The following is a 24,012-nucleotide window of genomic DNA, read 5'->3' as shown; positions in this document are numbered from 1 at the left end:
GAAAGTAGAGGCGGCTGAAAGCGCAGTATATGCGGGATATTCCCGAGTCAAATACCGTTTCCAAAAGTGCCCAGTCAGCACCCGGCAGTTACTTCTAAAACGCCGGCGTGCCACGTCATCACCCGGCAGTTACTTCTAAAACACCGGCGTGCCACGTCGTCACCTGGCAGTTACTTCTAAAACACCGGCGTGCCACATCGTCACTCGGCTATTATCCTCAAAAGTGGCCGACACGGCCCGTTCTAACTCGGCTGATATTTCTAAAACACCGATGTTATCACCAGTCGCTCGGCGGCTATCTCTAAAGCGCCGACGATGTCTCCAGTCGCTCGACATTTATCTCTAAAGTGCCGACGATGTCTCCAGTCGCTCGGCATTTATCTCTAAAGTGCCGACGATGTCTTCAGTCGCTCGGCGGCTATCTTTAAAGCGCCGACGATGTCCTCAGTCGCTCGGCGTTTATCTCTAAAAAACGCTGGCGTCGTTACAAGTCACTCGGCTGTCACCTCTAAGATAGCCAACGTGGTCAAACCGTCATTCCGACGCTGACATGGTTTCGTCATCACTCGGAATCTATTTCAAATGCATAAATGTTGACAATAATAGCTCGGCCATCACCCCTAAAGCGGCGATATGATGCCCGAGTTGTTTAGATACTATTCTGAATGAATCAGCTTCACAAATAAGAGATCAACTTACTATGAAGCAAAGTAATTGGCACAGGAGGAGACGAAGTCATTCTTCATTAAGGGAAGTAACTGTACTTACAAATCAACTCATTATGAGTTGATACTTCCCTACTGCTACTGCTACTACTACTACGCTACACTATACTACTCTACACTACTAATACTACTACATTATTTCACTATACTACTTCTAATCTATACTAATATCTAAAAAAAGTGGCATTCAGCCACTGGCCTTGTTGCTGCCCTTGCTGCTGCCGCCGCCGCCGCTGCCCCTGCTGCTGCCGCCGTCGCCGCCCCTGCTGCCGCCGCCGTCACCATCGTCGCTGTCATCGTCGTCGTCACCTTTGTCGTCCTCCTCGGGCGAGTCCTCCTCGTCCGAGGAGCACTCCGACTCATCCGAGCCTTCGAGCCCGGAGCGCTCGACGGCCCGGATGTAAGTCCAGACCTCCGCGACAATCCCCTGAGAGTCGTCTGAGTCATCGGACGACGCTGGGGGAGAGACGGGAGCTGGAGACCCCTCGGACTCAGAGGAGAACTCCTCCTCTGAGTATTCTGAGTCGCCAAAGTCCTCTGATGGAGGAGTTGGCTCGCGCTTGCGTTTGTTGTTCTTGCCCATGGTGGAAATGCAAGGAGAGAAAGGAAGCAAGCAGTAGAGAACAGGAAGAGATGTGAAAAAACCAGAGAGGCAAAGGCACTATTTATAGAAGAAGAAGGCAACCGCTCACCTCCAACCACGGTCACTGAATAGTCGCAAAGCATTCAATACACACTTCAACTCGTCTGAAGACACGTTAGGCGGCTGACGCCGTTTCACGCAACGCAACACCCATTGGGACTCCAGTCAACAGCGCGGATGATATGATTACGCCCGCCGTCACATCACATTACTACTCAGAAGCAGCCGGCTAAAACACTCAGCGTACCAAGCCGTCCCTTGCCCACACCCATTGGGGGGGGGACGCCCAGGAATTATCAGTATATTTTTCAAAACTGTCACATCCGTGCAGGGCATGCAATGAATACCTCAAGACAAAAATGAGATATCAGTAAGGATCAAAGGAAAGCCAAATATAGTCGGTGAAGTACAAAATCTGACCGACAGAAGCGACGTGAAGACTAGCCAGGGAACGTCCATCAAATGTCCAATCAGTCGCAGAGCAAATAAATTGCACCGCCTAGCAAGATATGGGCGAATCACGAACTCGGCTGCAAAAGACAAAATACATGCTGACCTCTGAAGCATAATATTGATGACATAATGTTGACCTCTAAAGCATAATATGGATGACATAATGCCGACTTCTAAGGCACCCGAAAAAAGAAAACATGACCCTCAGCAAAAAGACATGAAATGAAGACCTTCGAGAGGATTATTTTCCAAAATCCACTCGAAGCTCGGGGGCTACACCCATTGGGTGCACCTTCGGTGCACCCAATGAAGTTCAGGGTCCTACAAAATAAAATGCCGACCCCCAAGGCACAAGCATGAAACAAGGCTCCAGTTTACGAGTAATTAAAGCAGAAGGAGACAGTAAAAAATCATTTTTACCAGACGGCTTGGAAAGCATTTCTTATCAAAGACCGCAAGCTGGACCTAGGATCTTTGGGCTGATTATCTCAAAATCAGCCCGAAGATCGGGGGCTTGTGGGGGACGGATATCCCCCGGGTCCACTGGAAGGGTAATAGACCTCACGAAAGGCCCAAGAGCCCAATAAATCGTGAGGTCACTCCTTCATGGGCCTGGGGAGAAATGACCAGTGAAGCAGATCGACATAAGGCCGGGTGGGCGCAAACCCGGACGGCCCCACAGCGTTGAGCAAGCGACCGCAACAGAAGATCCGACTTTCACGCGCTGGAGCCCCGTACGACGGAACCAGGCGAGGATAAGTCGGCAGAATCATAGGAAGATAGACAAAAACGGTTCACTATCTTTTAGGTGCATATCCACATGTATTGCCTCACGATCGAATATATAAAGCCTAGGGGGCACCCCTTCAGAACGATCGATCCCATTACTATTCAGCCATCCACCTCAACTCTCTACGAGAGCTATCTTGTAACCCATTACACAAAAGCATACTCGCCAGGACGTAGGGTATTACGCATCTCAAAGTGGCCCGAACCTGTAAACACTGTCCATTGTCCCTCGTGCACTAGCACGAACCATTTAGCTACAGTCGGCGACACCGTCCTACTCCTAAAACACCTTGAGGGGCAACCCCGGGTGTGCGGTCGGACCCAAAACACCGACAATGGGTATTGTTTGCAGAGCCTGAGCGGGTAGGTGCGTCTGCCTTGCGTAGAATTGACACCCTTGGCAGGTGCGGACAATTCTAGTGGCGTCGGCCACCGCGGTCGGCCAGTAGACACCTTATCGGAAAGCGTTTCCAACAAGGGCTCGAGGCGCTACGTGATGACCGCAAGCCCCCGAGTGTATTTCTTGTAAGAGCTCCTGGCCTTCGGTGATGGATATGCATCGCTGGAGGATGCCGGAGAGGCTGCGGTGGTAGAGCTCCTTCCCGTCCCCCAGCAAGACGAACGACTTGGCGCGCCGCGCCAGTCGCCGAGCTTCGGCTCTGTCGACGGGTAGCTCTCCTCGGTGGAGATATTGCAGGTACGGGGTCTACCAGTTTCGATTAGGCGCGACCCCATTCTGTTCTTCCTCGATGCGCAGAGCCTCACCCTCGGTAGCCAAGGGTGCCTCGGGCGGGGCCGAGGGTGCCTCGGGCCGGGCCGAGGCCTTCTCGGGCTCGGGCGTGTCGTTTGTCTTGACTGAGGGTTGATGTAGGTCCCAGGAGAAGACGTTCGGGGGAACCGTTGTTCGCACCGAAGCTATCTTCACCAGCTCGTCCGCAGTCTCGTTGTACCGCCGGGCGACGTGGTTGACCTCGAGCCCGTAGAACTTGTCCTCCAGGCGCCGAACCTCATTGCAGTAGGCTTCCATCTTCGGGTCGCGGCAGTGGGAGTTCTTCATGACTTGGTCGATGACAAGCTGCGAGTCACCGCGAGCGTCGAGGCGTCGGACCCCTAGCTCGATGGCGATGCACAACCCGTTGACTAGAGCCTCGTACTCAGCCACGTTGTTGGACGCCGGGAAATGGAGGCGCAGCATGTAGCGGAGGTGCTTCCCGAGGGCGAGATGAAGAGCATGCCCGCGCCTGCCCCTGTTTTCATCAGCGACCCATCGAAAACATGGTCCAGAGTTCTGGTTGGATCGGAGCTGCCGGGAGCTAGGTGTCGACCCATTTAGCCACAAAGTCCGCCAAGACTTGGGACTTGATGGCCTTCCGAGGGGCGAACGAGATTGTCTCGCCCATGATTTCCACTGCCCACTTTGCAATCCTACCCGAGGCCTCTCGGCACTGGATGATCTCCCCTAGGGAGAAGGATGACACCACAGTCACCGGATGAGACTCGAAGTAGTGTCGCAACTTTCGCCATGTCAGAATCACTGTGTACAGCAGCTTCTGAATTTGTGGGTAGCGGATCTTGGTCTCGGACAGTACCTCACTGATGAAGTAGACCGGCCTCTGGACGGGCAATGCATGCCCTTCTTCTCGTCTCTCAACCACGATCGTGGCGCTGACCACCTGAGTGGTAGCGGCGACATAGATCAAGAGGGCTTCTCCGGCAGCGGGGGGCACTAGGATGGGTGCGTTCGTAAGGAGCGCCTTCAGGTTTCCGAGGGCTTCCTCGGCCTTGGGGGTCCAAGTGAAGCACTCGGTCTTCCTCAAGAGGCGATACAGAGGTAGGCCTCTTTCGCCGAGGCGCGAGATGAAGCGGCTCAGAGCCGCAAGGCATCCCATGACCCTCTGTACGCCTTTCAAGTCCCTGATGGGCCCCATGTTGGTGATGGCCGCGATTTTCTCTGGGTTGGCCTCGATGCCCCGCTCGGAGACGATGAACCCCAAGAGCATGCCTCGGGGGACTCCGAAGACGCACTTCTCGGGATTGAGTTTTACGCCTTTTGCCTTGAGACACCAAAATGTCGTTTCAAGGTCGGAGAGGAGGTCGGAGGCTTTCCTCGTCTTGACTACGATGTCATCGACGTAAGCCTCGACCGTTCGACCAATGTGCTCTCCGAACACGTGGTTCATGCACCTTTGGTACGTCGCACCCGCATTCCTCAAACCAAATGGCATAGTAACGTAGCAGTACATGCCAAAAGGTGTGATGAAAGAAGTCGCGAGCTGGTCGGACTCTTTCATCTTGATTTGGTGATACCCTGAGTAGGCATCGAGGAAAGACAGGGTTTCGCACCCAGCAGTGGAATCCACGATTTGATCGATGCCAGGCAGAGGGTAGGGAACCTTCGGACATGCTTTGTTTAGACCACTGTAGTCTACACACATCCGCCATTTCCCTCCTTTCTTTCTCACAAGCACAGGATTGGCAAGCCATTCGGGATGGAATACCTCTTTGATGAACCCTGCGGCCATCAGCTTGTGGATCTCCTCGCCTATGGCTCTGCGCTTTTCTTCGTCGAATCGGCGCAGAGGCTGCTTCACGGGTCGGGCTCCAGCTCGGATATCCAGCGAGTGCTCAGCGACATCCCTCGGTATGCCAGGCATGTCCGAGGGACTCCACGCAAAGACTTCGGCGTTCGCGCGGAGAAAGTCGACGAGCACTGCTTCCTATTTGGGGTCGAGCTCGGAGCCGATCCGGATCTGCTTGGAGGCGTCGTTGCTGGGGTCGAGAGGGACAGACTTAACCGTCTCTGCTGGCTCAAAGTTGCCGGCGTGGCGCTTCACGTCTGGCGCCTCCTTAGAGAGGCTCTCCAGGTCGACGATGAGGGCCTCGGATTTGGCGAGGGCCTCGGCGTACTCCACGCACTGCACGTCGCATTTGTACGCGTGTCGGTACGCGGGGCCGACGGTGATGACCCCGTTGGGGCCCGACATCTTGAGCTTGAGGTAGGTGTAGTTGGGGACGGCCATGAACTTGGCGTAGCATGGCCTCCCCAGTACTGCGTGGTAGGTTCCTCGGAACCCAACCACCTCGAACGTGAGGGTTTCCCTTCGGAAGTTGGAGGGAGTCCCGAAGCAGACGGGCAGATCGAGTTGTTCGAGGGGTTGGATGCGTTTCCCGGGGATGATCCCGTGAAAAGGCGTCGCGCCTGTCCGGATCGAGGACAGATCGATCTGCAGGAGCCCGAGGGTCTCAACGTAGATGATGTTGAGGCTGCTGCCTCCGTCCATGAGGACCTTGGTGAGCCTGACGTTGCCGACGACGGGGTCGACAACGAGCGGATATTTCCCTAGGCTCAGCACGCGGTCGGGGTGGTCGCCCTGGTCGAAGGTGATGGGCTTGTCGGACCAGTCTAGGTAGACTGGCGCCGCCACCTTTACCGAGCAGACCTCCCGACGCTCTTGCTTGCGGTGCCGAGCCGAGGCGTTCGCCACTGGCCCACCGTAGATCATGAAGCAGTCGTGGACCTCGGGGAACTCCTCTGCCTTGTGATCCTCCTTCTTGTCGTTGTTGTGGGCTCTGCCACCTTCCGCAGGTGGCCCGGCCTTGTGAAAGTGGCGCCGAAGCATGACGCACTCCTCAAAGGTGTGCTTGACGGGCCCCTGATGATAGGGGCACGGCTCCTTGAGCATCTTGTCGAAGAGATTGGCACCCCCAGGAGGTTTCCGAGGGTTCTTGTACTCAGCGGCGGCGACAAGGTCCACGTCGGTGGCGTCGCATTTCGCTTGTGACTTTTTCTTGTTCTTCTTCTTGGTGCCGCGCTGAGTGGACGCCTCGGGGACGTCTTCCGGCTCGCGGCCCTGGGGCTGCTTGTCCTTTCGGAAGATGGCCTCAACTGCCTCCTAGCCAGAGGCGAACTTGGTGGCGATGTCCATCAGCTCGCTCGCCCTGGTGGGGGTCTTGCGACCCAGCTTGCTCACCAGGTCGTGATAGGTGGTGCCGGCGAGGAACGCGCCGATGACATCCGAGTCGGTGACGTTGGGCAGCTTGGTGCGCTGCTTCGAGAATCGCCGGATGTAGTCCCGGAGAGACTCTCCCGGCTGCTGGCGGCAGCTTCGGAGATCCCAGGAGTTCCCAGGGCGCACGTACGTGCCCTGGAAATTGCCGGCGAAGGCTTGGACCAGGTCGTCCCAGTTGTAGATCTGCCCCAGAGGCAGATGCTCCAGCCAGGCTTGAGCGGTGTCGGAGAGGAACAGGGGGAGGTTGCGGATGATGAGGTTGTCATCGTCCTTTCCACCCAGCTGGCAGGCCAGTCGGTAGTCCGCGAGCCACAGTTCCGGCCTCGTCTCCCCCGAGTACTTTGTGATGGTAGTCGGGGTTCGGAACCGGGTCGGGAACGGCGCCCGTCGTATGGCCCGGTTGAAAGCCTGTGGACCGGGTGGTTCAGGCGAGGGGCTCCGATCCTCCTCGCTGTCGTAGCGTCCCCCACGCCTGGGGTGGTAGCCTCGGCGCACCCTCTCGTCGAGGTGGGCTCGACGGTTGCGATGGTGGTGCTCATTGCCGAGGCGACCCGGGGCCGCAGGCGCCGTGTTGCGCGTGCGCCCGGTGTGGACCGAGGCTTCCCGCATGAATCAGGAAGTTGCGGCGCGATGCTCCGAGGGGTACCCCTGCCTTCGGGAGGCAGAGCTTTCGGCCCGTCGGACCGTGGCATCCTCCAGGAGATTCTTGAGCTCTCCCTGGATACGTCGCCCTTCGGTGGTCGATGGTTCCGGCATCGCGCGGAGTAGTATTGCTGCTGCAGCCAGGTTCTGGCCGACCCCACTGGAAGCCGGTGGCGGCCTTGTCCTGACGTCGTCGGCAATGCGGTGCTGGATGCCCTGGGGAAGATGACGCGCTTCTCCGGCCGGAGCTTGGTCTGCCCATTCCTGCCCGATGTTCCGCCGGAACTGCTCAAGTGTTCCTGCTCCCTCGTCGAGCCTGGCCTGCATCTCGCGGATTTGCTTGAGCTGTGTGTCCTGACCCCCCGCAGGGACTGGGACCATAGCTAGCTCCCGAAGGATGTCAACGCGAGGCGCAGGCCTAGGGGGATCGCCGTTCTCCGGCATACCAAGATGATTGCCTTCGCCGGGACCCCCTAGATCGACGTGGAAACATTCACGACTTGGGCCGCAGTCCTCGTCACCGAAGCTGCGGCTACCATCGGAACAATCGGACAGGCAGTAGTTGCATGCGGTCATGAAGTCCCGCATGGCACTGGGGTTACCGAGCCCGGAGAAATCCCAACAAAAGTCGGGCTCGTCATCTTCCTCGGAACCCGAGGGTCCGTATGTCGAGACGGTCGTTAGTCTGTCCCAGGGTGACCGCATATGGTACCCCGGAGGGTTGGTACATGCCTCTATGAAGGCTTCCACCGAAGCAAGGTCGCTTGGTGGGTCGAAGCTGAATCCAAAAGGCACGAGATGGGAATCGGTCGGTACCTCTTGGTCGACGGGCGGTGACGAAGTCGCGTCAGGGGCGGACTGCACCGTTGTCTCAGGTACGAGAGCGACGCCCAGCAAGTCCTTCGCGAGCGCGCTGGCGTCGTTCGTCTGCTTGGGGTTGGCGTGTTGCGGGGAAACGACGCTCGTCTTCGTCTCAGACGCAAGGTCGAAGCCCGACGTGTCCCCCGCTGGGGCGCCGGCGTCGTCGACTTGCTCGACAGCCGACGAGGTGCCACCTCCTGCTTGGCCATGGTTGCCCCGCCTCCTCCTCCGTCGGCGGGGGAGGTGACGGGACAAACCCGGATGTCGTTCTTCCGCCATGTGGGGAAGACGTTGTTGATTCCGCCGCCGGCGGGCGGGCTGCCGGCCGCCATTGTCGCTGTCGCGCGGTGGAGGAAGGAGTATCATGTCATAGCTGCCGTCGAGGGACATGAACTCAAGACTCCCGAAATGGAGCATCGTCCCGGGTTGGAAAGGTTGCTGGAGACTACCCATCTGGAGCTTGATGGTAAGTTGTTCATCAACACGCAGCAGGCCCCTACCTAGCGCGCCAACTGTCGACGTTTCGACCCCGGGGGGTCCCTGGACCGACGAGTAAATTGTCGCCGCGTGTCCCAGCCTAGATGGGTCGGCGCGAGACGGAGCACGAAGGGGGGAAGAAATAGGCAAAGGGGAAACCCGCGGCCTTCGTGTTGCCCTGCACCCAGGTCGGGTGTGCTTGCAGTAGGGGGTTACAAGCGTTCGCGTGGGAGAGAAGAGAGAGGGCGAGAGCCTTATGCGTCGGCCCGTTCTCCCGCACGGCCAACCTTCTCATACAAGAGCCCTGGACCTTCCTTTTATAGGCGTAAGGAGAGGGTCCAGGTGTACAATGGGGGGTGTAGCAGTGTGCTAATGTGTCTAGCAGAGAGGAGCTAGAGCCCTAAGTACATGCTGTCGTGGCAGTCGGAGAGGTTTTGGCACCCTGTTCATGTGATGTCATGGCCGTCGGAGGAGAGCTGGAGCCCTGCGGAAGGACAACTATCGGGGCTGTCGAATCCTTGCTGACGTCTCCTTGCTTCCGTAAGGGGCTGGGAGCCACCGTCGTCATGGAGCACGCGGGGCGCCATCATTATTTGTTCACTGGGGCGAGCCAGATGGGATGTCGGTCTTGTTCCCCGTAGCCTGAGCTAGCTAGGGGTAGGGTAATGATGGCCCCCCCTGTGACGTGGTCGGTCCGAGCCCTAGGTCGGGCGAGGCGGAGGCTCCTCCGAGGTCGAGGTCGAGTCCGTCTTCCGAGGTCGAGGCTGAGTCCGAGCCCTGGGGTCGGGCGAGGCGGAGTCCGTCTTTCGAGGTCGAGGTCGAGTCCGAGCCCTGGGTCAGGTGAGGCGGAGACCGTCTTCTGAGGCCGAGGCTGTGTCCGAGCCCTGGGGTCGGGCGAGGCGGAGTCCGTCGTCCAGCGTCGAGGTTGAGCCCGAGCCTTGGGGTCGGGCGAGGCGGAGACCGTCTTTCGAGGCCGAGGCCATGTTCGAGCCCTGGGGTCGGGCGAGGCGGAGACTGTCTTTCGAGGCCGAGGCTGTGTCCGAGCCCTGGGGTCGGACGAGGCGGAGTCCGTCGTCCAGCGTCGAGGTTGAGCCCGAGCCCTGGGGTCGGGCGAGGCGGAGCTTCCTATGGCGCTCGAGGCTGGACTTAGCTGCTGTCAGCCTCACTCTATCGAGTGGCATAGCAGTCGGAGCGACGCAGGCGGCGCTGTTTTCTTGTCAGGTCGGTCAGTGGAGCGGCGAAGTGACTGCGGTCACTTCGGCTCTGTCGACTGAAGAGCGCGCGTCAGGATAAGGTGTCAGGCGCTCCTTGCATTAAATGCTCCCGCGATACGGTCGGTTGGCGTGGCGATCTAGCCAAGGTTGCTTCTCTGCGAAGACTGGGCCTCGGGCGATCCGAAGGTGTGTCCGTTGCTTGAGGGGGCCCTCGGGCAAGACATGAATCCTCCGGGGTTGGCTGCCTTTGTCCGAGGCTGGGCTCGGGCGAGGCGAGATCGTGTCCCTTGAGTGGACTGAGTCTTGACCTTAATCGCGCCCATCAGGCCTTTGCAGCTTTGTGCTGATGGGGGTTACCAGCTGAGATTAGGAGTCTTGGGGGTACCCCTAATTATGGTCCCCGACAGCGCCCGTGTTCCGTTCCTCGAACGGCTCGCGCAACAGCTGCCCCGCGGACCACTCGTCCCGCCGCATTAACTCCGCGGCAGGGCAGGCGACACCTTTGGCAGGCGAAGCGGGCGACGCTTCACCTCCGCCATGATGACCGCGTCAAAAAAGGTGCGCCACATCGTTCAATTTCGTATCATTTTCCTCTTCCCCTTTCTCTCTCTTGCTACAGTGACCGGGAAAGGGGATACTCCGAAAGGGATCCTTCTCTGCGAAGGAAGCGGGCCCCGAGCCCTCCTACTGATCAGGGGTTCGAAGGCTGGCCCCTCGGAAGGGTTCGACAGCCACCCTAGAGCACTCGGGCTCCTCACCCACTACTGGTCAGAGGTTCGAAGGCTGGCCCCTCAGAAGGGTTCGACAGCCGCCTCAGGCCACTCGGGCTCCGCGCCCACTACTGATCAGGGGTTCGAAGGCTGGCCCCCCGAAGGGTTCGACAGCCGCCTCAGAACACGCAGAGCGAGGGATGACTCTGGGTACGTCCAATACATGGCTGAGGCTCGGGCTATGCTCCCGAGGTACCCTAGGACATTTCCGAGACCAGCAGGAGCGATTCTGTAACGGAATCCCATCAGAGGGAGGCATCGAGCCCTTGGACCCTATCAAACGGGACCGGGTCCGGCAAATCACCTGCAGGTACTTTTGGAGCGCGCCTCTAGGCCACTAGCCGACCCTTATCGAACGGGGCACGGGCATCCACTCGGATCACCCGTTAGCAACTCACTGGAGACACCATGTTCGGTGCCCTCCGAGGGCAACATGGCGCTTTCCCCCCTCCTCCTTGCGGAAAGGCGACGAAGGGGCGTATGATAAAAGCCGAGTCAGTCCTTGACCGTCCTCTCGCTCTGTGCGGAGGCTCGGGGGCTGCTCTCGCAAACCCGACCCCGGCCAAACCGTTGACGGCGTCAACATACCAGTCCGAGAACTTGGAACCTGACCATGCACCCGGGCTATGACCAGATCGCATGAGGGAACAACCAGACCGGCCGAGGCGTCACGAAAGGCACTAAGACCTCGGAGGAGTCAAACCACTCCTCCGAGGCCTCGGGGGCTACACTCGGCGGGTGCGCTCGCGCGGACCCACCAGAACAAAATGTAACCGAGAAAGGCCGGTCCCCTTGCAAAAAAAGTGCGACAAAGCCTCCAAGCAAGTACCAACACTCCCTTTGAGGCTCGGGGGCTACTGTCGGAGACCATAATTAGGGGTACCCCCAAGACTCCTAAACTCGGCTAGTAACCACCATCAGCACAAGCTGCAAAGGCCTGATGGGCGCAATACAGGTCAAAGCTCCGTCCACTCAATGGACACGATCTCGCCTCGCCCGAGCCCAGCCTCGGGCAGGAACAGTAGACCCAGGCGGATTCACGCCTCGCCCGAGGGCCTCCTCAAGCAACAGGCACACCTTCGACTCGCCCGAGGCCCAGCTCGGGCAGGCTTCACAGTGAAGCAACCTTGGCCAGATCGCCTCGCCAACCGACCGTATCGCAGGAGCATTCAATGCAAGGATCGCCTGACACCTTATCCTGACGCGCGTTCCTCAGTCGGTAGGGCTGAAGTGACCGCAGTCACTTCGCCCCTCCACTGACTGACCTGACAGGAAAACAGCGCTGCCTGCCCTGCTCCGACTGTTGTGCCACCCGCCAGGGTGAGGCTGACAGCAACTGAGTCCAGCCTCAGGCGCCATAGGAAGCTCCGCCTCGCCCGACCCGGGGCTCGGCCCCCGCCTCGACCTCGGAAGACGGTCTCCGCCTCGCCCGACCCCAGGGCTCGGACTCAGCCTCGACCTCGGAAGACGGTTTCCGCCTCACCCGACCCAGGGCTCGGACTCAGTCTCGACCTCGGAGGAGTCACCGCCTCGCCCGACCTTGGGCTCGGACCGGCCACGTTACAGGGGGGCACATCATTACCCTACCCCTAGCTAGCTCAGGCTACGAGGGACAGGACCGACGTCCCATCTGGCTCGCCCCGGTAAACAAGTAATGATGGCACCCCGCGTGCTCCCATGACGACGGCGGTTCTCAGCCCCCTACGGAAGCAAGGAGACGTCAGCAAGGACCCGACAGCCCCGACAACTGTGCTTCTACAGGGCTCAAGCGCTCCTCCGACGGTCACGACATCACATGAACAGGGCACTAACACCTCTCCGACAGCCATATCGGCATGTACATAGGGCTCTGGCTCCTCTCTGCCGGACACGTTAGCACGTTGCTACACCCCCCATTGTACACCTGGACCATCTTCTTACATCTATAAAAGGAAGGTCCAGGGCCCTCGTACGAGAAGGTGGCCGCACGGGAGGACGAGCTGACGGACAGACTCTCTCTCCCTCCCTCGCGAACGCTTGTAACCCCCTACTGCAAGCGCATCCGCCCTGGGCGCAGGATAACACGAGCCGTGGTTCCCTCTTTTTTCCTCCTTGTGTTCCATCTCGCGCCGATCCATCTGGGCTGGGACACGCAGCGACAATTTACTCGTCGGTCCAGGGACTCCGGGGTCGAAACGCCGACAGATATTCTGTATTAAATTAATAGCTCTGAATCAACACTTCCCTAATCCCTATCATCGTCAGCATTGTGTTTTGGATATATTAAATTTTGTAATAGGGGAAAAAAAACTCGCTCCACGCCATCCCGACCGCCGCCGCCACGTCGTCAGCGTCGACCCTAATCTCAAGAAAAAGCCACCAAAGAGGCAATAGGCAGCCGCCCAGCCTTGAAGCCGTCAGCGTCGACCCGCCTCACGCTTGTTCGCCCGTTCTCCCTCTTCCCGGAGTTAGGTACGACGACGTGCCGCCGCTAGGTACCTCCGCGCGAAGACGACGCGCCGCTGGTAGGTAGGCCGTAGGCGCGCAGCCCGCAGCCGTAGAGCTGCCCAGGCCCGGCCGACTCCCGATCTGCATCTCTCGGACCGCCCGATGCCCTGCGGGCTGCGTCCAGCGTAACCTCGCCTCCCAGCGCCAGGGTAAACCGGCCCCAGCGAGGGACGCGCCTCAAGCGGAGCCCGACAGACCGGCAGCTGAAACCCTTGCCAACTGGCTCCTGGTGAGTGCCTACTTCCCACTTAGGTTAGAGATTTTGAATGTATATTGCTTTCAAAGTTATTGTTAATCTGACGCGGCAGCATCGCGTGATTCTCCACTGAAATCCTACTGCAGATTTGTGTGTCAAGCACTGATACGTATGTTTCCGAATGTATATGAAAATTTGCTGTTTCCGTTCCTTGGGGAAATACTGAATTCTGGCCTTCCCATACCCTAGGTGGCTAGGTTAAAATCCTGGGTCTGCCACTGCTTGGATGCATGCTCCCCCCCTGGATTTCCTTTTATCCACAATCAAATTCAAATCCCAGCCTCTGAACTGCACTTTACTTTCCCCCCACAAGTTTTGCTGACTTTACTTTTTTTCCCCACAAGTTTTGCCGGGTTGAAGAGAACCATGCAGGACATGAAGCCCGCCGCTGCTGCAGTCGCCAAGGTGGTGGCTGGTGACTCGCCTCCCTCTGCTGCTAGTCCTGCTCCTGCGCCAGCAGTGGCCAACAGCAATGGGACACCACAGAAGCCGCCTCCTATTCCTGCCGCCGCCTTCGACATGCCCAAGCCAAACCTCCGGGGCCTTAACAAGCCCAAGTGCATCCTGTGTGGTAACATCGCCCGCTCCCGGTAAGAAGACAGAGTTTATCGATACTTCCTTATTAGGCAGAACTATTTCCTCCTACTTGTGGTATGGTGTGCGGAGGCAGTTTACAGGCAACTAAGAACCTTCACCTTTGTTATGTGATAGAGACCACGGTGATTTTTTATTTGTTAATGAATTATATGCGCGCACTCTGCTTGGCCTTTCAGGTGCCCATTCCAGTGTTGCAAGAGCTGCTGCTACAAGGCTCAGAATCCTTGCCACATCCATGGTATGTGTGATATACTCCTGATAATCTGCACTTGAAGTTAGTGACCTACAAGCAGTTTGGTGAATGGTGATATTCTATATAAATATCTGCACACTTGCATATCTGGTCTAGCCAGTTTACCAGGCATCCCTTCTATTTTTTGGTTAGGCAAAATTGCCTCTATAGCCCTCTCCATGAATCATTCTTAACATACTACTCTCCAAACTCAGTGTTCTATCTTATCACTCTCTAGTCCCTACTCAGTTTTCCCCACCCTTGTGCTGTGCGACACGATTGAAAACCAGTGGCACAGGTTGGAATGCAGGATTCTCACAGTTACATTCTCTGTCTCCAAGGCCACTCGTCACTCACAATCCCCTGTCGCTTTCTGTCTTTACTCTCAATCTTCTACCCCTGCAGCCACTGCAGATCTCACCATCCTCAGTGCAGGGCACTCTCTAGTGGACATCACCATGGTGCTTGATGTCCATGAGCAAGCAATGCCACCTGCATGAGGTCATCTCTTAGGGACTACACCAGGAGTGAAGCTGTGCTCCATGCACATAACCGTGCGCGTGGGGGTGGATGAGGGAGAGGGAGGTAAGGAGACAGCAGGTTTGATGGAATACTATGACAAGCAATCAGGAAGGGAATGTGTTCTATATTATAAAATGGATAACTGAGTTTGGACATCAGTATTAGCAAAACAGATTGTGGAAAATGCTATCGAGGCAACTTCACCTTTTTTCTACTCTCATCCAGCAGTTGTTCCAGATTTTTTTTATATTTAGGGATACATTTGGTTTCGTAGCTGAAACGAGCTTGCTTAGAAGTGCAAGCTAGCAGATTTAACCAATCCATCCTAGCAATGTGTTACTATTTATTTGTTTTCTTAGACAATTGAATTGGTTATTAGCAGTCCGAAATTACCATCCAGAATTAATGCCTGAAACAATGTTTGGAACATAGTCACGAATTTTGTGGATCAACGGGGTCGAGGCACATGGTTTCCTACTTACAAACTTGCGAGAGGTTTATACACGACAGTGTTGAAAATATTTCTGTGTACCCAGGTCGGTATGACAGTTCCTGGGTTTTGGGTCGATGCCTTCAACTCTGTTTTCTGTGAGGCTTTGGAATAAATCTCGGGAAAGGCGCAAACTGCAAGCACCACTCATTCTACAGAAATAGAATGTTTAAAAAAACTAAAGTAGTAATGGAAGGCCATAGATGAAATTTTGCATGGTGACGACTTGCATCCTGTCAGGATGTTGTGAGCTATCTTGCTTCAAGGACATGTCAAGTATGTGTGGAGGAAGTGTTAGATGGGTTATTGATTAAACCTTGCATTAACCATGAATGGAGCTATTCTCTTCATGATTTATGAAGAAATGGGGGGAAGAGGCAAGTGAAGGGTTTCAAAGCTTTTGTAGTTCCAAACTTCTGGTCTAGCCAAGCAGTGTTAGTGGCTATGTTAGAATCATTTCTGCTTCTATCTCAACCTTCATGTCAATTCCATTTTTCTTGCTTTAAACTTTCTTTTACATTGTTTATTATCATGTCTGCTGCTCTGTGTTTTTTTACTCTACTCTGAACACCACTAACGTTGCCTCGCTTTTACTTATCATGATACTAGTTCTGAAGCAGACCAACACATTGCCAGATAAGCCGTCACCTGCAACTGCTCCTGCAACAACAGAACAGCAATCTAACAATTTACCTGCAACCAGGTAAAATTCATAAAACATAACTCGAGAATTAATCTATTTTCAAACAGCTGCACCGTTTTAATGCTTGATTGTTGTTTTTTCACAGTTCAGCGTCAAGGCTGGCTGCCTTGCAAAAGCTTCCCCAGCACTTTCTGAAGTTTCTCCAAACAAAGAAATCAGTTACCAAAAAGGTTCATTGTCTGTTTCCGTGTGCTCTGTTTGTTCTGAACCGCTTTTTTTTTTTTTGTTTTGCTTGTGACTTTTCCTTTCGTTCTAGGACGTTGCGGGTATAAACAAGTGGAGGTTTATGAAGCTAAAGGAACATATGCAAGGAGATACCGACGCTGAAAACGAAGCGTACGAGAGGTATACGCAGAACGTCGGGTTACTGGAGGAAGCATTCTGTCCCATGGAAGAAGATGCTGATGTTGATCCTGAGGCTGAAGCAACTTCTTCTTCAGAGGAAGAAAGGATGGACCTGTTGGTTTCGGCGGCAAAGGCGAGGTTGAAGTCGGATAACGAAGCTGCCAATAGCTTCAGGGAGAGGGTTGCCACTATCTTGGACCAGAAGCTGAAGGACCTGCGCGGGAGCCAAAGCGCCAGTGAGGGTGACGAACCGTCTGGCCCAAGTCTGGACGATCGTCTAACCCCGACCCCGATGAAGTTCAGCACAGCGCAGAAGATGGGGAGAGCCACGGAACTGAACGAGCTGCTGGGTAAGCTGACAGGAGCACGGAGCGAGGACGATCTGAAGCCTTGCCGTGATCTTGCCGAGCAGCTGTTTGGGAAGGAGGACGGCTCCTCTGTTGGCAATTCGAACAGAGTGGATACGGAGACTGAGCCGGGCGATCAGGAGTCAGCTGCAGCAGTAGCACGGCGCTATTCCGTCCCAACGCTGTGCAGCAGGATGGAGGTGGGTGAGGACTTCGCCTCAGAGATGAACGATGAATTCTGCTCTTTGACTCAGGTGGCCCAGCTATGAAACCTGAAACCTGGACTAATCGCAATGTGACATTTTTAGGGGATTTCATCACATTTAAGCCTAGTTTAGAAACTCAAATTTCATCCGAAATTCGAGTGAACTGAGGGAAAAATAAAATAATTTCTCTCAATCCCCTCCAACTCCTGAGTATTTAAGTTCCTAAACTAATCCTTAGGGAACTTAAATCCTTTTTTGGAATTGAAGGGGATTAAGGAAAAATATAGTTACCTCAATGTGCTTTCCAATTTAGAAGGAGATTTGAGTTTTTGGAACTCGCACTGTAGTGTCAGCAAGTGTTTGGCTGTTCGAAGTGAGGCCAGAGCAGTGTGGGACGTTTTGTCGTACCCCTGTTTCTTAGCCCGTATTTGTTCTGGTATACACGAAAGAAGCATGGAGTGAATGGATCGAACACGTCGCCTCGAAGTTGCATGGACAATTCTTGAGCAGCTCTCTTTGGTGAAGTACAGTCAGAGATGCAAATGGGTTTGTTCTGCTCTTTGATGATTGGGTTGCATTGCATCCCAAGTTCCCGATCTGTTATCTGGCAGAATTACTATTAGGCGTTTATCTCTCTTCCTGTAAAAGTCTCGGTTCATTGCGGATCCAGTATGCTGATCAGAGCTATTATCTGAACAGGAGAGAGAACCGAAGGGTGTACAGTAGAGATCTTCTTTCGTTCGTCTCTAATTTTCAATAATAGAAATGGGGGATCCTCTTATAAAAAAATGCTTGTAGCAACGACAAATATAAAATCTGATTGTAACAGAGTATATTTAATGAATAGTGCTTATACAAGTTAAAATAATTTATACCTAGTGACAATAATAGTGGAGCGAGTAGATTTTACGTGTCCGGGTAATCTTTATCACGTAAAAACATTTGCCTATATATTATACGTAGTGCCTTTCAATTACGTAAAGAAAAAATTTCTTTTGAGCATTGTCGAGGAGCCCCCGGCCAGCCGCATGATACAAAGCTCGATTTGCATGGCGATTTATGGACATATTATTGCCAGTAATATCTTTTTTAAAAGGAAAAAAAGGCCCACTCAGCCACTTCTTATCCACTCCGCCGCTCACCGGCAGGTCCATTCCGTTCGGCCGGCTGTTCCCCACCACGGCGAGCGCGAGCTGCGCTGCCGGTGTCCCACGCGGTGACTGGGACTCGGCGAGGCAGCGGTCCCGGCGTCCACATCGCGCGCGGCGAGGCAAGCGCCAAGCGAGGCGTCGGCCAGCCCGCTGGTCCAGCTGTTGCTGGATTGCTGCTCGAGCTTGGCGAGGCCAGCCCGCAGTCCGCCACCCGCTCGTTCAGCCGGTTCCTCTCACCGCGCTGCCACCGATGGCGACGAACCTGGGCGTCTTCTGCCGTGCTCCCCGACCCTCGCCCGCGTCAACGGCCGCCGCCCCCTCGCAGTCCCTCTCTCCCTCCTCCGCCTCCGTACACATTCCCCATTCGACCCAGCGCGGCCGCCTCGCCGCAGCTCCACCACTGCCACGTAAGGCACAAATACATTCCTCCCCTCTCTTTTCTCTTTTTTTGTAAACTCGTGAATTCAGCTCTATAGGTTTTTATAAGGTAGGTGGTTGAATAGTTCAAAACGGATTATAAGTTCTTTATTGTAGGAGTGTATAAAAAAGGACTATAAGCTGAGCTGTTTGGATTTGCTAGACCTTTTTAGCTGCTAGCAACTTTTTTGTTTGGTCAATCCAAACAGGGCCATGGAGCTTGGAAGCAGGTCGAGTTTTTTTTATATTCCTTTAACGAAAATAAAAAAAAAAAGACTGCCTACTTAGATTGATCATAAAAGATGCAATCGAACCTTTCAAATTTTGAATGTTTTTTAGATAATGGAAAGTGCAATTTTGATATATAGTCGACATCTGGTAACAATAAGGGACCCAAATCTCCAATAAGATTAACTGAGTGGATATGTCAATGAACTTCTTTCCCCATATCAGGAAAGTATGGATTGGGGTTATGTGATTGGAATCGGCACCGCGGAATAATTAGTGTGTATGCTCTATTGGAAATTCCTGCTAGGGACTGATCTTACTGCAATGCAATTCAATTGTTTTTTCCTTATGACTAATCTATGCTTGTTAAGGGGACATTTATCGAGTTGTATTTTTTTTTCTTCTCTTGTTTCACAAATGTACCCATTTCTGTGTGTATGCTCCAGATGCTCATGCCTACAACATAACTTCGAAAAATATGCCCTACATCATGAACTATGGTTAATTACAGGTTGTGTAGCTAGTCCAACCATTGCTAATGTGAAAGACCAAACTGAGGCTGAAGTTGCAATGGGGTACACAATGACTGAAATCTGCGACAAATTCATTGAGTTCTTCATGTATATGAAACCAGAAACAAAGGACTGGAGAAAATTATTGGTGTTTAGAGAGGAGTGGCAAAGGTATAGAGGGCACTTCTACAAGCGTTGTCAAGTGCGCATACATATTGAGGCTGATCCCTCATTGAAACAAAAGTTGGTTGTACTTGCTAGAAAAGTTAAAAAGGTAAGTCCTTATCTGTTCTCCTTAGATATGATCACCCTTTTAATTGAGTTGGTATAATTTTTGTCACAGCTGCTGGTATTTTTTGTCGCATCAACCTTAGGAACACCATGTTTTAAGGTTGCAAGATATTATTCTTAGTTAGATGAACTATAATCAAAACAAAAATATCGAGACACTCTCATAATTATGTGAATAATATTCATGTTTTTAATTCAGATAGATGATGAAATAGAGAAGTACATGGAACTCTTCACTGAGCTCAGAGAGAACCCTGCTGATATTAATGCCATTGTTGCAAGACGACGGAAGGATTTCACTGGGGACTTCTTCCGCCATCTTAATTTCCTTGTGAATGCTTATAATGGCCTTGATGAGCGAGATGGTAACTACCTACCTTCTATTGATTCCTACTCACGTATCACACTTTATTACTTGATTCACACCAAGCTGATTAACCACTAACATATAATCACACCATCCTAAGGTTATTGAAACAGATCAAATTTGAGAACTTGATTCTTTGTTTCCTGAGCACATGGATCATGATTTCTGGTTAACCAAAATGGCAGACAAACAAAAATGTTACATGCAGAATATAGAAGTATCACTAGATTTTCTTTATATAGTCTTGTTTTTTGCTTCATCTGGGTTGGTGGACAAGGTCAACATATTCTAATGAGCATGTGGTTACTGGTTAGTAGCAAATTCTTGTGGCAGGAAAATGCATCTACTTTACTTTAAGTTATTGTTCTGAATATTGTACTTTATATTATGAGCTGATTAGTTCTCAATATTATGCAGGAATAGTCAGGCTTGGGGCTAAATGCCTGTCTGCAATTCATGCATATGATTGCACACTGGAACAGTTGGATATTGAATCTGCTCAGTTGAAGTTTGATGATATACTGAATTCCTCTTCACTAGATGGTGCTTGTGACAAGATCAAAAGCTTAGCCAAGGCTAAAGAACTTGATTCATCTCTAATTCTTCTCATTAACAGAGCTTGGGCTGCTGCAAAAGAATCTACAACTATGAATGATAAGGTTAGTCTTAGTGCAATATAAATAAAGCTGTATAAGTTTCCCTGTGTTTAAGCATGATTTCTTGCTACATTCTTGCCCACCAGGGTTGTTGGTACAGTGTTAAACTCAACCCATTATGAGATATTGTGTTGATTGGTCCACTGTGGTTCTATCAAACAACATATAAAGTAATGAAAATTTGGTATATACATGTATAAGAAATGTAACATAGCATTTTGGTATCCTGAGTGGATGTAGTACCACCCGACTTCATTGTTTGGTAAATTTGCATAAATTTTTCTTTTCCTTTATATTCTCTTTGATATATTGTTTTTGTTTTCTAGTTGTATGTAAATCTTGAATAAGCAAATGTATAATGATTTCTATTGTCTGTTACGAAAGTTGGAAACATATAATTCGTCATAATTCAGTGAGTCTTCATTAAAATGTAGACAAGACTAAGTGTACCAAATATCACGGTAAAGTTAATATAGATGACTCTACAAGTCCTCCACATCTTTCTAACTAAATAAAATTGTTTTCAGTATGATTATTTTTCTGGTATATGCGAGTCTTCATTAAAATGTAGACAAGACTAAGTGTACCAAATATCACGGTAAAGTTAATATAGATGACTCTACAAGTCCTCCACATCTTTTTAACTAAATAAAATTGTTTTCAGTATGATTATTTTTCTGGTATATGTTTTTCCTTACATCATTGTAACGTCTGCTAGATCACTTCTATTCATATAATGTACATCTAGGATATTATGATTAACTCAATCCTGCCTTTGCCTTTTACATGTACAAATGTAACAAACCATCTTACTGATACCGAATGAGTTTTTTTTAAGGGGTACTGATACCGAATGAGTTGTTTGGCACAACTCAGTTTGTATTCTAAAATCAAGATCTTTGAGTCTTTTTTTGTTTTTATTTTCTAGAGTAGAAAGAGAACAGCTTAATCAAACAATTCAGGTGTACCCTGTACCCACAGTTCCAATTCTACATTCCTGGAATGTTGATCTACGAAAACCCAACTCCCAACACAGATTTCTGAAGCTAGGACTACTCAGCTCTAAGAATTCTTGGAACTAGATCTCTGCCAAACAAGACCTAAGTGGATTCTATTTCCAATTCATATTTGAAACCTGAATCACAAACATGTATAAATGCACAAACCTTTTTGGCACTTACTAGTTGTATAGTGAAGTAACATTGGCTAAGATTTTGAATAGGTAAATGACACTATTATAAAAACTAGTGCCTAAACATTGTAGATTTGTAGATAATATTTGCTGATTATATCCATGGCATAGGTCAAGGACATAATGTATCATATTTATACAACTACAAAAGAAAGCCTCAAGAGCATCTCACCTCCGGAGATGAAGCTGCTGAAGTATTTGCTGAATATTGAAGAGCCTGAAGAGAGATTTGGTGCTCTTGCAACTGCTTTCTCTCCCGGAGATGGGCGTGAAGCTAAGGATGAAGATGCTCTATACACGTAAGTGTTTTTTTTTTTGACAAAAACGTTTATTTCTTTTTTTTCTCGAAAGCGCAGGGGAACTGCGCCTTAAAATATATTAAGAAGAGGAAAAAAGGTCTAAAATAGACCATGGTTATATCAGTTTTACGGAAAAAAGGTCTAAAAAACGTTTATTTCTTGTCTCTATTGATTTTATTTTTGCAAAAGTCTTCATGATGTGGCATATCAGTTTTACGGAAACATGTAGATGTTCATGTTCACTCATTTTCCATTAAGAATAAGTCTACATAATCCTCTCAGGTATTGATGTTTGACAACTAAATTCTCAAAAATTGTCAAAACAACTTCCTTTTGAAATTTGGAGGGCGGTTTTACTGATACGGCATGCTGGGCTGGCATATACAAACTTAGCTACGCATATGCCACGTCACTCTAGGCCCACACTTCAGTATATTACACTCTTACTCTCCCCATCTCTATACTCCCTTCGCCTCTCTCCGTCACTAACGACCACCATGTCAACATAGACTGAGAAATATGTTAACTCCAAGGAGATAAAATCATGTGAAAGCTTCGCCAAACCACATCCCTCTTGTCTGATGAGGACGATCAACATCCCACGCTAGCGCATCAGTTTCAATGTAATGTGCCACATGAGCAAAACCACCTCCTGGTTATTTTGATGGTTCAAATATTTCGGGATGCTCAATACCTGGCTCATAGTTAAGGGGGTTAAGTAGACAAACAACACAAGGTTATCCACTTAACTGACAGCTAATGCTATTGAGTGTTGAGCTGGTTCCTCCAATTATTATGTCATCTGTTAAAAAGAAACTCTCACCAGATAGTCAATTCTTAATAGTATAAAATTGTCTGTATAGATCTGTACAGGGAATTCTGTTATCCGAATGCTTTAATAACATTGTAGCTTATCAGGTTCCTTATGTGCTACCACAAAAGTTTGTCATCAGAGCAACATCCTAGGAACCACAACAGTTAGCATAATCCGGTCTTTGCATGCAGGACTCCCAGCGAACTCCACAAATGGATCAAAATGCTTCTCGACTCATACCATCTCAACAAGGAGGAGACGGATTTTATGGATGCGAGAAAGATGAGCGACCCGGTGATCATCCAAAGGCTAACCTTGCTGAAGGAGATGATCGAGGAAGAATACATGAAGCGGTATATACATCCTGAGGAGGAAGAAGAACCCATGGACGACAGCTAGCACCAGAATGCTCTGAGCGAAGCGAGCCTGTATGTGTAACGCCGACTCGGAACAAACGGTGAAGATTTAGAAGGGACATTCTAATCGCTGCCAACGTTGACGATCCATATAAGTAGTAGATAGCCGATGCCCTGCTCCTTTTTTTTACGAGGCGATGGATGGTAAATTTGTAGCATGGCAATGGCATCATCAGGAATGGTACTTTCTGTTACATGTGTAAAGCTCAGGATTTGTTTTGTTCTTAGGTTCGCAATTTTAAAGATGACACGTTTAATTCTGGAGTCTCTGATTTGGACAATCCTAAGAAAATGGTTCTTTCAGAGTATAAAGTGCCTACCAGTGAAGACATAGCTTACATGTATGTTGGATTGATGATGGTGCAAAACTTGAGAACTTCCCGCAGAAGTCACAACATGAAGCCACCTTTTCATACTTTTTATTGCCTCAATCTCTTGTTTCGCTCAACACTTTTTTCCGTAAGGAGTGCGTTGGATTTGTGTCACTTTAGACCTTGTTTCTCTCTTCTTAATATATATCTGAAATGCAGTTCTCTCGCGTTTTTCGAGGAAAAAAAGATAGTACTTCTATTCAGTCACACCTCAAGCTTGCTCTTGATTGTTTCGGTCCAAGTGATGAGGGATTTTTCATGACTGATATTTGATTTGGACTGGAATATCGGAATGCAGGAATCATCAAAAGAGCATCGTTCATGCACCATACATTACGAATATGATTGAGCATGTTTGGTCACAAGAGTAACATGGTTTTTTAGGCATCAATACATTGATTGGGATGATTGCATTGCTCTAAGTGGTGAACCCTTCATCCAAGCTTTAACTATGCTAGCTCCTAAGGGTTGTAAGACCATTATGTGCTTCAAGTATGATTGAACGATGAGGTGATAGTTCAATTCTATG

General features: G+C 51.1%; 2 protein-coding genes across 2 annotated transcripts; both read left to right on the top strand.

Annotated features, from left to right (window-relative positions):
* Positions 1-12,969: 12,969 nt before the first annotated feature.
* LOC100383553 (uncharacterized) lies at positions 12,970-17,222 on the top strand. The gene is made up of 6 exons (NM_001349063.1): positions 12,970-13,300; positions 13,672-13,917; positions 14,101-14,162; positions 15,778-15,871; positions 15,957-16,041; positions 16,128-17,222. Exons 2-6 carry the CDS (start codon positions 13,694-13,696, stop codon positions 16,830-16,832), a joined length of 1,170 nt encoding a protein of 389 aa, NP_001335992.1. The 5' UTR covers positions 12,970-13,300; positions 13,672-13,693; the 3' UTR covers positions 16,833-17,222.
* A 661-nt stretch (positions 17,223-17,883) lies between these two features.
* LOC100277146 (uncharacterized) lies at positions 17,884-23,424 on the top strand. The gene is made up of 6 exons (NM_001150797.2): positions 17,884-18,327; positions 19,077-19,351; positions 19,568-19,733; positions 20,153-20,394; positions 21,695-21,882; positions 22,888-23,424. The coding sequence occupies exons 1-6, from the start codon at positions 18,171-18,173 to the stop codon at positions 23,093-23,095; spliced, it is 1,236 nt and encodes a 411-aa protein (NP_001144269.1). The 5' UTR covers positions 17,884-18,170; the 3' UTR covers positions 23,096-23,424.
* Positions 23,425-24,012: the final 588 nt, after the last annotated feature.

Source organism: Zea mays, chromosome 6 (assembly GCF_902167145.1).
Source record: "Zea mays cultivar B73 chromosome 6, Zm-B73-REFERENCE-NAM-5.0, whole genome shotgun sequence".
NCBI classification, from domain to species: Eukaryota; Viridiplantae; Streptophyta; class Magnoliopsida; order Poales; family Poaceae; genus Zea; species Zea mays.
Note: the sequence above shows the minus strand (reverse complement) of the source record. Positions and strands in the feature narration are given on the sequence as shown.

Coding starts and splice junctions, on each gene's coding strand:
- LOC100383553 (NM_001349063.1), top strand. CDS start 13,694: ATGCAGGACATGAAGCCCGCCGCTGCTGCAGTCGCCAAGGTGGTGGCT. Junction 13,918..14,100: donor GGTAACATCGCCCGCTCCCG/GTAAGAAGACAG, acceptor TTGGCCTTTCAG/GTGCCCATTCCAGTGTTGCA. Junction 16,042..16,127: donor AGAAATCAGTTACCAAAAAG/GTTCATTGTCTG, acceptor CTTTCGTTCTAG/GACGTTGCGGGTATAAACAA.
- LOC100277146 (NM_001150797.2), top strand. CDS start 18,171: ATGGCGACGAACCTGGGCGTCTTCTGCCGTGCTCCCCGACCCTCGCCC. Junction 19,352..19,567: donor TTGCTAGAAAAGTTAAAAAG/GTAAGTCCTTAT, acceptor TTTTTAATTCAG/ATAGATGATGAAATAGAGAA. Junction 21,883..22,887: donor GATGAAGATGCTCTATACAC/GTAAGTGTTTTT, acceptor CTTTGCATGCAG/GACTCCCAGCGAACTCCACA.